The sequence below is a fragment of the Pimephales promelas genome, chromosome 17 (assembly GCF_988280905.1).
Source record: "Pimephales promelas chromosome 17, fPimPro1.hap1.1, whole genome shotgun sequence".
Classification (NCBI taxonomy): domain Eukaryota; kingdom Metazoa; phylum Chordata; class Actinopteri; order Cypriniformes; family Leuciscidae; genus Pimephales; species Pimephales promelas.
The window spans coordinates 26,446,625-26,460,485 of record NC_142785.1 but is presented as its reverse complement, the minus strand read 5'-3'; the positions used below and the strand labels follow the sequence as shown (position 1 = coordinate 26,460,485).

Here is a 13,861-nt window from a genome sequence, read left to right as displayed (position 1 = left end):
AGTGTGCAAAATATTAAAACAAAAAATCAAATTTTGAGTTCTATGGAAGAAAAGCAAATCAAACAATTTAAAATGACATTCCCTTTAATTCTAAGCTTGTTTTTCAGAGTGAATTAAGATTTTTAATTGTGCTTTTCCCCCCCGTTTTTCCATTCATGTTTTCCCTCATAAAGTGACTCCCTTATGATCAAGTTAAAAGCAACCTGGACACCTGTTTTCCCATGTGTGAACCCTCTGAGGAACATCAGGTTGCGATTGTGCCTGACCAGAGGATGCTTGCGTTTATTCCGTCTCTCTTTCTTTCTCGCATACACTCACACACACATATGTGCCCTCTAAATCCTCTAAACAAGTGTTGTGTGAGGCATTAACCGCACAGCTGAGTGCTTCGCTGGGTGTTAATAAAACGCCCGGAGCAGGTAGAAGTGAAGTCGGAACAGCAAAGGATTCTGAGAGTTTGTACTTTGAGTGTGCGTGAGGGTGTTAGGTAGGTCTGCGCGCTGTGTTTGTGTGAGAGAGGGGAAGAGAAAAGGAGAGCAAGGGAGTTGGCTCAAAGCAACTGAGAGGGGATCACCTTTGAAGTCCCAGCTGGTGGAGGAAGCCAGGCTTGGCTTGGCACATTGCATGCAGTGACTGTGAGTTTGTGTGTGTGTGTGGAGAGTGTGTTTAGCCTGGGAAAAGACATGGAGACAGTTTGTATATTTCATAATAAATGAGAGAGTAAGAGGAAAATAATTGGTTACAGTAGCTCATGTACACCCACTCAAATAAATGTTATCCCACACACACACACACACACACTCTGTCCAAATGATTGTTTTTAAGGACTGAATCCAGGAAGCCCCAATCGGCATGTTGCCAGCTGGCCGAACTCCAGTGTCTGGCGGCCAGCCAACGCACAGATCTGCCACCCGAGACTCTCTCTCTCTCTCTCTCTTTTTCATACGCGTATTCTCTTTCTCGCCGTCTCATTGTCCATCTTTCTTTTATCTCTCACTCATTCAATAGCTGAGTTTTTTTTTTTCCTTGATGTACTGAACCACTCTTCCTCTACATTAATGTTTTGTTTGGTCCTTTCTATTTTTCACCTTCATCCATTACTCTACCCTTTTAAAACTTTTTTTTTCTCATCATTTGTTGCTTTCAGGTTCTAACACCTTCTCTTGCTATCGATTATCAATAGGCCATCATCTTCCATCATCTTTTTCACCTGCTTCTCTCTTTTTATTTTATTTTTACATAAAAACCTTCCTAACTCAAAAGATAGATGCATTAGTCTGAAAAAAAGTATCACAGCTTCTACTGAAATATTTAAGCTGGACTTAAAATTTTCAACATTAATAACACTACATTATTTTCGAGCAAACAAATCTGCATATTAGAATAATTTCTGAAGGATGTTAATGGCTGCAGAAAATTGAGCTTTTCCATTATTGGAATAAATTGCACATTAAAATATAATACAAAAACATGTTGGTAGTAATACTTTGAGTAATACTTACATTTTTTAAATGCCTGATCAAGTTAAAAATCATCAAATGCACTTCTGTTTTTTTTACTCTGTTATCCCTTAGGCTAATGAACTATATTACTTGCAGGAAAGGATTGTTTATTTCAATTACGATTATATAAAAAATAAATCTTACTGAACATAATAGTCTTTTATTGCATTGCTGTTTTGCCGTTTATTAAAGCAATAAGCCACCTGAGGGCATTCGTTACTGTGGTTTTGCCACAGATTTTCAAGTGAATCGGCCTTTTGTGGCTTATTGCGTCCTTTTTCTTGCAGCCAGCCACAGTGGCCACATTCTGCAGCCGTTGATTCAGCACATCTCGCAATTAACAGAGCTGACAAGATCCCCTCCCCTCGTCCTCCTCTTCCCCTCTGTGTTCTGCTCTCTCCTCCCTCCGTCTGCCGGCTTCGTTCTGCCGTTTTGCTTCAATTAGTGCGATAGAAGATCAGAAGTGCATCAGCACTGTTTGTTTTTTTTATATTGTACTGCTTTCTATCTATATCAGTTTAAACGATGACTTTTTAATGGCATGACAAAATGGGTATAGCAAAAATAAAATATAGCAATATTTGTTTTGTATTTTGTAGTGTTTAGAAAAGTAAGGGTAAAGACATTTTAGAGACAAATTAACAGAAAATGGTGCTAACACTTAAAGCCTTTATGTATAATGGATAATAAATGTATTCCTTATGTTCGTTATAATGCATTATATCTTTTCATAAATAATTGTCACCAAAGTTAAAATGCATTATACTAATCACACCAATTCCTTGTTACATCTGGAATTTGGTTGTTAACTTTATGAAGGTGTGATATGACTTCATATTCATGAGGCCATATGCATTATAATTAATGCATTAAAAATACTTTTATAATGCATTATACTGTCACAAGGACATCCAGAGTTCTTCAAAATAACAGATGGAGGACGCTAAATGCCATTTTTATATTTATTTATGTTAGCCAGTAAAGTGCAAGGTGCTCACAGGTGCCACATGAAAAAATTACAAAAGAAAGAAAAAAACAACAATAAAGTCAATATACCAAAAACACTAGCCTTGCATCAGGTCTAATACTTCAATCACAGTACTCAGTTGATGCAGCATTTACTACCAGTCTTTAACCTCCTGATCACTTCATTTTGTGAGAATTTATACACCTGGGTACAACCATTTCTCTGCAATAATCACATGGGGAAGTAATAACGACCATGAACAGGTAATCAATATCAAATAAACATATTATGTGATCAAGTAACTCCACACAAATTTCAATAACAGTACAAACTTCAATAAGTAAACTTCAGCAATAATTAAAGGAAGAACACACTAACATCAATCAATTCCCCTTACTTTCCCACCATACTTGGTATCTCCCTCTTCCCATGGTGCAACACAGCACAGGTATAAAAAGCATGAGAAAACTACATTCTGGTCTTTTACCCAAATCAAGATGGCCGCCACCATGCTGCTCCATGTGACAATCAACAGTCAGTAGCAAACTTTAAATGTCCTCAGGGTTAGTGCTCAGGGCTGAGACACAACAGTATAGTTGAAGATATATTTGTGTGTTTAACCCATCTCTCATGTTGCTGGTACACTAAGGTAAATAAACAGTCTTTTTAAAACCAATGTGTTCATGTGTTTTGTAGAAGGGTTCACAAAGAACTGAGGATAGCTCTGTGATATATATACATAAAGGCTTAAGTGCGACCAAATGTACTTTTAATGAACAATTATGAATAAAGTAATGTAATAGATAATCAAGATGACGATTGTTGAATATCTAGTTAAATTGTAATAATGAACAGAGGCACACATCTCTCTCACACAGACTCATGCTCTTCTTTTTTTCACGTATATACTATTACAGTTTTGTACTGTACATGGATGTTGAATTTGTCATGCACTTGAGAGGCTGTAATCTGATGCACTTTATTGTGCCCTGCATGTAAAGGTATATGATTGTGGTCATTGCTCCATGGTGGAGCTGGTATTGAGTTACACTTACAGCACTTCTTAATGATTGGAACAGATTGACTAGTTTATTTTATTTTATTTGTTCAGTTTATTACTGGTACTTTTTTTGTTACTGATTTAGTTATTCAAATTAAATAGTCAATAAAAATGTTGAAATTAGTACTTAGAAGTTGAATTTAATTTTGCTGAAAGATGGAGGTATGGAGTGGCAGTTGATAATTTGTTTATAATTTCTCATAGACTAAAGAGAAAATTACCTCCATAAAAGAAACACTGGCGCGCAGCTCACTAGGGTTAATGTCTGTGTGCATATGATTGAATAGGTAGTTCTGTGTAAAAGAACACACACACACACAACCAACCAACCACAGATCCTCTTTGACTTTGTTTGGGACACTGTCCAACACTCCCCACCTGTACTTTTCACTGCTTCTCAGTCTTACAGAACAAAAACAGTGTCTTGGCTTCTGAGCCCAATCTCAGTTTGATCTGGCACACTGAGCTCCCGTGGCCTCATCGTTCTTCATTTAGATGAATAGAGTTTTCATTCAGACTGGGGAGCTGTAGTTTACAATAAGTGTGTTTGATTAGTGTGTGTGTGTGTGTCTCTCGTCACTCTAGCCTGTAATGGTCTTTGCTGGACTGCATTTATTGCTCATCATTAGAGTGTGATTGCTTTCAGACTGCCGTGCTGCTCTGCTCTAATTGTTGGCATTTAAATTAATTGTGGAACGGAGGGATTGGGGGGATTGTGATGTTGCCTCCTCTCCTCTTCCTCTTCTCTTCCTCTGGTCTTGCATCAACTGTGATGGTCTGGTCTGTTCAGTTCCCATTTCCTTTGTATCTCCTTTTTGAGACTGCACACTACCGTTCAAAAGTTTGGGCTTAATGCGATTTTTTTTTTTTAATTTTTTTTTTTTTAAAGAAATTATTACTTTTATCCAGCAAACATGCATTAAATTGATCAAAAGTGACATTAAATACTTCTTCATTGTTACAAAAAAATTCTATGTCAAATAGATCCTGTTCTAACTTTCTATTCATGAAACGATCCTGAAAAAAAAAACTGTTTTCAACATTAAGATTAAGAAATGTTTCTTGAGCAGGAAAGATCATGTGACGCTGCAGACTGGAGAAATAATGCTGAAAATTCAGCTTTGCCATCACAGGAATAAATTACATTTAGAAATAGTTATTTTAAATTGTAATAAAATATCACGGTATCATTGTTTTTACTGTATTTATGTTCAAGTAAATGCAGTCTTGGTGAGTTTGAGACTTTTTAATAATATTAAAAAACTGTAGTGTACATAACATACACATTAGTATATGTGTACACAGTGCTCAAGGACATACACACGTTTACAAATGACTGTTTCCTCGTCTTAGTGCATGTTCACGTTAATGTGTGCGTCTCTCTGTATCTACGCACGCTGCAGGAGTGTGTGTATGTGCGCGCCGCGTAAGTGTGTGTCGATAACATTGAAATTCAGCGGCTGTAGGAAACAGGTGCAGCCAGAAGGCCCGATATTACACATCTGGACTCCCCTGTGATGTCACTGTCAGCAGGACGCTCCACTGGTGTCAATTAGTAGGAGAGGCAGGAGAGGGGGAGATCTCCTTCCCTGCTCCTTTGTCTCTCAATCGCTCTTTCTCTCATCCACACAGTCACACATGTACCCACAGTCACTTACGGTCTGTCTCCCTCATAATCTGCCTCCTGAAATGATATGCTCCGTCTCTATCACACTCACACTCCCTCTTTCACGTCTCTTTCTCACTTTCACCCTCTTGCTCGTTATTGATATTTGTGTTACACAAAGGTTTAATTCATTCCCCAAATGTCTGTTACTATAATGAAAGTCTTAACAAAGCTTCTTGAAGTGTGTGTTCATCAGTTCTACCAATCACGAAACGCTGGTTTATGCTGGTTACAGCAGCAATAGCCAAGCTAGTTACCAAACCAATTTTAGTATTTTTATTTGTTTATGTTATGGCGGATAACCCATAAATTGCTGTAAAATTTTGAATAAATAATAATAAAATAAGATAACATCAGTAATTGAAAATGATGCAATGAAAAATGTATATTAATTGTGAGATTAGCTAAATCTTAGATTTAATAGTAGTATTAAATTATTTGTGTTTGTAAAGATTCATTTTAAGTGAGCGTTAGATGACGGCAATTGTAACATAAAGGTAAAAGAGCATGCAAAACTAAATATCCAATATTGACTGTTGCTGATAAAAACTCTCTAATATCGGCTGATGATTGATATGGCACCAATAAATCGTGCACATCCATCGTCTTTTTCCAGAGTTTCCTATTGTGATAGGACCGATGGGGTCACGACAGTGTGTGTGTTTTGTAGGCTATGGGACAATGGCTCTGTGGAATGCTGAGGATGAGCATTATGGACTGTTGTTTACTTTGGCCCCGAACCGTTAAACTTTTAACTGCATCCAATTAAACAGTGTGCAAGGACAGGGTGTCTCAAGCAAATACATGCACAGAGGAACACGCAATCAGAAGACACAGGGATACGCTGCCCTCAAAAGGAGTACCATTTCACTGAAAGACAAAAACACGCACACTCACACAGTCGCACACATTCACACACACCACAGATGGCCTATAATAGCTCTGTGTTGTGGGCGGCTTAAGCATGTGACCCTTGTGTGCCTGGCCATTGACCTCTGCTGGTCTGTGGTTGGGTTTCAGCCATGTGCTTAGTTTACACATAAATACACCCCACTGTAGCCTTCACTATCTCAGGAAACAGTTCAGTGTCCTTGAAGATTGGAGTCAGAGACTAGAGTCAAGCTGAGCGGCCATTTACCTCTCTTTGAACCAGTAGGACGTGTGTGCATAGCTGTTTAAAGAGCATGTTGTTTTGTGTTTGTGAATGTCTCTTTTTATAAATATGTGTGTGTGTGTGTGTGTGTATATATATATATATATATATATATATATATATATATATATACACACACTGTAGTTGTCTATTAGTTTGAAAAGGTTCTAGATTTTTTATCATATGTTAATTTAAAAAAATATATTGTATAATATGACTTCTTGTTTATATTTGTTTTGTTTTTGTTGTATTTATATGATGTTTGTATTTTTGTAAATGAATTTTTGCCATGAAAATAGCCCTGACTGCTGACATGGCATGAAATAAAATAATCTAAATCTGTCTATTAGTTTATTCAATAAAAAAAAATGCAATTTAAACATGCAACTACTTGAATATACCTCTTCTGTGATGAGTGTATTTTATTTATGAATTAAAATTATTTTTCATAGTTAAGATTGTAAAATGTCATGGGGTGCAACTCCTCAAAAACAAGATATTTATTTATATATATATTATAAATAGATATTTATCTTTTAATATTTCATGATATTTGTAAAGTATTTTTACCTTGAAAAACATATGTAAAACATTTTGAAAATAATGATTTAGATTATTTTTAAAAGTCTGTAATTTTAAATAATTGTAAACAGTTCTAAAGAGTTCTAAAAAGTTCTGAAAGCTCTTGTTTTGCTACTCATAAATGTCGAGGTATAGAACTGAACTTGTTTTGATTGTGCAGGGGATTCTGGGAAAGGTTCTACCATGCTGTAGGGCTTCATGAACCTGTGTCCAACCACAGCAAAAGGCCAAAACTGTCACTCTCTTTTGTTACATTTGTTTATCCTGACAATGTTCTCTCCCCTCTCTCCTTTCTCTCTCTCAGCCCCAGGGTATCCCCGCTTTTCAGGGAGTCTAGCCCCCACCTTCCTGTCCATGAGCCCCCTCGATCACCATGGCAACAGCAGCGTACTCTATGGACAGCACCGTTTCTATGACACTCAGAAAGGTGAGTGAGGTTCAATTTCTCCTGTCAAGCAACAGTAAACAGTTTATGTAAAAGTATTTGTCTAAATTTCTTTCTTTCCTAAGATTTCTATCTACGAAACCTCCCGTCGCAGCCCCAACTTCTCTCCTCCAATCACAGCCTCCCACCATTATCTAGGACCGCTCTCGCCCACCCATTGGACTCCTGCAGTCGTGAGCGGGAACCTGGGAGCACAGCATCCCAGAAGAGCTCCAAAGAGACGGGTGTAGCAGAGCGAAGAGTAGCACCCGGAGGCAAAGAAAAAGAAAAGAGTAAACAAGAGTCCAAGCAGGATCGTCATCATCACGGTCCTCCCACCCTTCACCACCACCACCAGCACCAGCCACAACACCACCCCCATGGCCTAGAAGAAAATTTTCGGCACAAAGATGATCCTAAGACACTTAGTTCCTGCCTGCTCAGCACCAAGACCCAGAATGGCTCTGATCCAGGGGCCACAACCAGGGGCTCCCTGCCAAGTTGTGTGGGGCCGGGGGCCTCGGGTATGGGGACTGGCCGGCAGAGCAGCAGAGATGGTCATTGTTGCAAGGAAGGAGTCAGTGGAGAGATGCGAATTAGTGAGCAGCCCTCAGACTGTCTTCGCCACAGTGCCATGTTGGGCCATGCCCACCCAGTGCCCTACTCCATGCCTCCTCACCTTAGCCTAGGGTCTGCCGTAGGAGCATCCTGGCTGCACCCAAGTCATCCGCACCATCATCATCCTCATCATCCCCACCCAGATCTCTTCTGCCCACCACCCCCTGCTCCACTAACCATGCCCACTGCTCAGGAAAAGAGCCTTGGCAGGGACTCTGAGGTAACAGGGCCTACGTTTGTGCCCTCTGTGGGGCCACTGAGAGACAAAACCAGTGGACCATTCCAGCTAGGAAACCCTCACTGTCGAGGTGTGGGAGGTGGGATGGTCGGGGGTGGTGCAGGGAAAGAAATGAAAACTCCTGAGAGGAGTAGCAGTGGAAGTCGAGCAACTACCCTACTGCCTCCTCCGAGTAGCTGCCAAAGAAAATCTTCCCAGCAGCAACACACATATGGCAAAGCAGACAAGAGCCCAGACTGGCCCCCGGGCCCACATTCACGCACAAACGAGGTTCAGCACAGTCAGAATCAGAATCCCCACTCGGCTCGTTCATGTAGTTTGGACAGCACTGAGGAATCTGATGCCTTCCGTCCCTCTCTGCCACAGGGGACGAAGGGTGGCCACCAAGCGAAGAGTAGCATTTATGCCAGCACTCCACCTTTCCGGGACTGTACCCACTCAGGTCCGTCGAACAGGGCTTCGTCCGAAGGTAAAAGTGCAACAGAGATTGAGTGTACCCTTCAGAGGAACACTCAGAGAGTTGCACGGATACGTCATCAGCAGCACAGTAACAGGGCTAGCACTGGTGGACAGGGTCCAGAGTTGGAGCATAGCAGCAGCGCACAAGACAAGAGGAAAATGGACTTGGAGTCCAAGTCACAGGGACACAGTGGGCATCAGACCGGCAATCTTCCCTCCTGGGAGGTTCAAGGACACCCGGCTCGGCTGGATGAAGAACCGCACAAGGCTTACAACTCTCTGGGTGCTGTTTCCCAGACTTCACGTGGGGACCAAGGGCCTCTTCCCCCTCTAACCGCCCCGCAGGAGGCCACACTGGGCCACCAGGGACCTGAAAGCAATGCCATGAGTAGTCTAATGAAGTACAGCAGCCAGCAACCACTGCTGTTCTCTCAGAAGAGCCCATTTGGTGGCCTGGGCTGCATCAAGCAGGGGGCAGTAACTGGGGAGAGGAGTGAGAGAAGCGACAAAAGCGGAAGCGGAGCGAGCAGTGCTCTACAGGAGGCGAATCAGACCCTGCCCCCCAGGAGATCCTCATCATCTGGGGAGAACGCGCGTTTAGAGCGGGCGGGCAAGGACTCAGGGGAAGCTCAGGGGGAGGGAGAGGTGCGACAGCCCCCTGTAGGGATAGCAGTGGCCGTTGCCAGGCAGAGAGAGCCCCTGTGCCGCCTGCCAGACGGGCATCCCACCCACAGCCACCATAGCAGAGTGATGCCCAGCATGAAGGGTAAGCGACTCTCGACAGGAAGTCTGGTGTGTGTGTACAAGTGTGACTTGTAACAAGCTATATATAATTTTTCAGTTTACTTGATGTGCTTGATGAACTTTTCTAAATGTCTCACCTCTTGAGATTAAAGGAATGGTCACATAAGATTTTTTGGTTGTTAATCCAAACTATTTCATCCCATCATATTTTGTTGGTGTAGCCTTGCCAGATTGTGTTTTTTAGGTGTTATGGTGACTGCCAAATTGCTCTTAAATCTTCATTAGGACTGTGTACTATATTCTCATATAAACCGTAGTATGACAATTAGCAGCCACCTGTGAAAAATGCTGAATACCTATTACCCAGTTGCAACACCTTGGCTGTGTCTTATGTCTGAAAATGCTATTTTTATACACACTATATAGAGATAAAAAGACAGCAAGACATAAATGCAATAAATGTATTGGTGCCTGTGATATCCCACTATCCTGTACCTCTGGTTTGGCATTTGATTGAAAGAATATAAATGTTGTGTGAACAAGTGAAATTACTAAATAAATTATTAAAGGCAAATTAGTTTTAAAATACAGTACATATTTATACAGTACAAGTACATAATTGTATATTTCACATGCTCCTGAAGGTGGTTTTAAATCAGTTTTAAAGGTTTCTTTGAGTCAATTACTAACTGGGCAGCTAGGCAGATTGCCTTTGGTTTCAGACACAACCACTGAGACTTTTGCCACAGGATGGTCTTATGTTTAAGATCAGTGGTGTGGGTGTTCAGATTATGGTGCTGAACTGTTCTGTGTTAGGTGTTGGACGCCCAATGTACCCGCTGGAGCGGGAGATGGATGAAGACAGGAAGAGAATCTGTGAGGAGCAGCTTGGACTGCCTCCATTCGACAGAGAGCGGGAACTCCTCCTCAGGTATGGCTTTTAGTCATATGTGGTTTCCAAAGATCAAACTGCAGAGTCAGCATGCCACAGTGTAGTTTTCCTGCCTAAGAGAGTAACATTGTACCATTTTGATGGCCTCCCCTCAGGGAAAACAAAGACAGAGTTGAGTTTGCCAGGATCCACCCCTCCAGTAGTTGCCATGGAGATTTGACCTCACACCTTATTGTGCCAGGCGGTAGCCAATTAGGCACCGAGCCATCTGCTCACGCCCACCCCGCCCACCATCACTGGATGCCTCGGACAGGAAGTCCCTCCCTCTGGATGGGTCACTCTTATGGTGAGCAAATGCCATCTGTTTTGATGATATTAGATTACAATATACTTCATGGTCTTGTTGAATTTCTGCACGTGTTGTTTAATTAGTTTTACCCTACTAAATAATCAATGAATTGCCCATTAGTATTGAAACTTAAGCCAAAATCTTTCATCATTAAGCAGTTTTCTATGTCTGTTCAGGTCTCAGTCATGCAGCATTGCACCAGAACTTGACCCCAGGCTTCTCTGCAACCATGCCCAGCCCCTTGCAGCCAGTCTTGCCCCTGCCTCAGGACCCCTCCACCGCCCTAGTGGTATTGCCTACCGAGCCAGCAGCCCACCCTGCCACTCATCACCTTGGTAAATTTCCAAAAATTACTGATGTTTTATTTATACCAGGAATTGTGCTTTTCTAGCAACAATGCCAGTTGGTTAGAATACGCATGGAGGTTATTCAAAGACCATGCAAATGAAGAATTTTTAATTGTTTGTGCTGTTTTTGTATGTATAAACTACCTTAGTAAACTACTCACTTGTTGTGAATAGTCCTTAAATAGATAAATGACCTAAAAATGACTCACCTTGTTCCAAGTCCGTGTTACCGCCTTTTTTCCTTGGAACACAAAAGCTGATTTTTGTACAATCATCACACAGCTTTCTTATAAGAACTAGAAATAAACAGAAATTTCATGTTTGGGTGAACTTTTCCTTTAACAGCAAGACAGTTACAGCAATTTAATCCTTGATCAGTCTGTCCACTTGTTTTGTTCCAGAATTCTACACTGAATGCCTTCCCCTTGGGTCTAATGTCCCTTCCCCCTCTGCACAGTTCCATCTCATCCCCTTCTGCCCCTGTATCATTCTGTAATCATTATTGTGAAACGCTTCACTAAGCCAAGCAGGCATTTACAGCACATTGTAGTATGGACTTAATGGGAACCGTTTCACAAGCGGCCCTAATGCACACTCTGAATGCGCAAAGTGGAATTATTCAAACTGTTTAAACAAATTATCATTTCAAGTAGATAGCTTGCGTATTTGACTTTGAGTGTGTGTGGGGGGGAAGGGGGGCGTATGCATAGATAAGCGTGTGCGAGTGAGAGAAATGGAGATCTAAAGTCACTGTGTGGGTGTACGTTTCAGGGTCTGTTGGTTTAGATTAAATTTGTATGAATATGTTGTTCGCATGGCAGCAGAATTGGCCCAGGTGGGCTTTTAGGAGTTTGTCTCCTTTGTGTCAATGTGTGGAATCTGAGAAAGTGAGGGGTACAGGGAAAAATAACAATTTAGGGATCAAAATGTGTTTTTGCACTGCGGAAGATCATTCTACGACTATATACTAAGTACATATCAGTTTTTGGCCAACATTATTTAAAAAAATATATATATATTGCTATTGGTCAATATCAAATATTTAATTTTACTTGCTTCTATTTGTTTACCTTTAGACTACCTTTGCCTTTATCTAATGCTCTCTTTTACAAAGTTAATTTAACAACACTGTTCAGCAAATCTCAGAATGAATATTAATTATTCATACTGTAGACTGCAATACTTAATATCCTAAATTCACTTGTATCATTTAACATGACTAATTTATTGGTTTACTGCGATAACGTGAAAATAATTATTGGCTTATCGGTATCAGATAGAATTTTACCAATTAAACCAATACAATATTTAGGATCAGCTCATGCCAGCAGTTTGTGTCATTCTCTGCCTGAGCAAAGTTAGAATATGGTATACTTAGCATGTCTTTAATGGTTCGAAACTGTAACGCACTGTGCTTTGTCATGCCATGCTGTGTTTGGCTGTGCTATCATGTCTGCACAGTTCTGGCATTGTGCTTTGATTTGTTGTGCGTCTCTGTGTGCCTTTTTGCCCTATTATGCTGTGCCTTGCTATGCGGCGTGCCTTTTTGCTGTATTGTGCTCAGCTGTCCTGTGTTGTGCGCCTCTGTTCGGCATTCCTCCTACCCACACTGGCTGTGAAATTTAATTAGCTCTCTGCTCCTTAGCGTCACACTCCCCTTTCCGCAACAAAGAAGGGAAGTGCATCCATTGGATCCCTCCCTAGGGAAACATAACCCTGTCCCAGTAATCTTTCCCAAACAAAGGTCCTTGCCATACATCAAGGAAGGAGGGGCGGAGAATATGCAGCATGCAAAACCGAATGGCTGAAAGAAAAACATATTGTGTTGAAATTTCTGTGGGCTGAGGCTCAAGGCTGAGACTAAGTGCTTTGCACAGCTGCGCTTCATCCCTCTACACTCTTTCCCTCACTCTCCCCCTTCCTCTGTCCTTCCTATCTGATCAGCTTGTTTCAGAAATGACCGACTCCTTTCAAATTTCCTGTGCGCTTAGCGATTAAACAGCACAAACATTGCATCTGTGAAATGCCTAGTCACATATAGGCAGACTTTGACTTTGTAGCATTAAGTCTGGTCAACATTTCAGCTTGTCTAGTTAAAGGTATAATTCATGCAAAAATTTTAAATCTGGCATCCTTTCCTCATGCTCATCATATAGAGGAAATGCATTGACGTCACTTTCCCGCCTGAACAACCCCCCCTCAGCCTGACTGAGTGGCAAAAGATCTGCTGCGTGACTAGATTTTATAGGGAAAACTTCGAAAATGCGACTAAAACGAACAATTTTATCAATTTAAACTAAATGTTGGACTCAATATAGTGTTCCTTATAACTTACTAAAGATCCAGTGATCCATGGGTATTGACATGCAGCCAGGAATCGTGTTGCCTGACATTTATGTTTGCCTGATTTTGACACCGGGGAAATAAAAGCAATATAGATCCAAACATAAAGCAAATTTGCCTGTGAATGCTTTATATAAATACAATGTAGGTAGGTCTAAATCCGGGTGATCACTTATATCAGTGTTATATATAGCCATATCGTCCACCCCTAAAACTTAATAGTTTTTTATTTTGGTCAGTGTTTATAAAAAAAAACATCCAATAATGCAGAATATGCAATGATAAATATTTAATTGATGAGTTGTTAATATATATAACAATACAAAATATATGGGTATGGTTTTACACCTCAATTCAGCATATTGACACAAAATGATAACTACAAATCCACCTTTCGCTGACTGGAGTCCAGTTGTTTCTGTGAATTGCAGCGATCCATTTGCTCCTCATTCTATAGCAGTCTGTAAAAATATACCACCGATTTTTTTGTCAAATCTAGTTGTACAGTCAATCGCAA

The 13,861-nt window shown here is 40.7% G+C and overlaps 1 protein-coding gene across 1 annotated transcript in view; it reads left to right on the top strand.

Moving 5' to 3' along the window:
* The window catches only part of bahcc1b (BAH domain and coiled-coil containing 1b), a 97,276-nt gene that overhangs the window by 50,421 nt on the left and 32,994 nt on the right, over positions 1–13,861 (top strand). Inside the window, exons 4-8 of the mRNA XM_039665161.2 lie at positions 7,235–7,357; positions 7,441–9,435; positions 10,230–10,344; positions 10,461–10,651; positions 10,831–10,989. Coding sequence (XP_039521095.2) covers positions 7,235–7,357; positions 7,441–9,435; positions 10,230–10,344; positions 10,461–10,651; positions 10,831–10,989 — 2,583 coding nt within the window. The remainder of the gene's footprint in view (positions 1–7,234; positions 7,358–7,440; positions 9,436–10,229; positions 10,345–10,460; positions 10,652–10,830; positions 10,990–13,861) is intronic.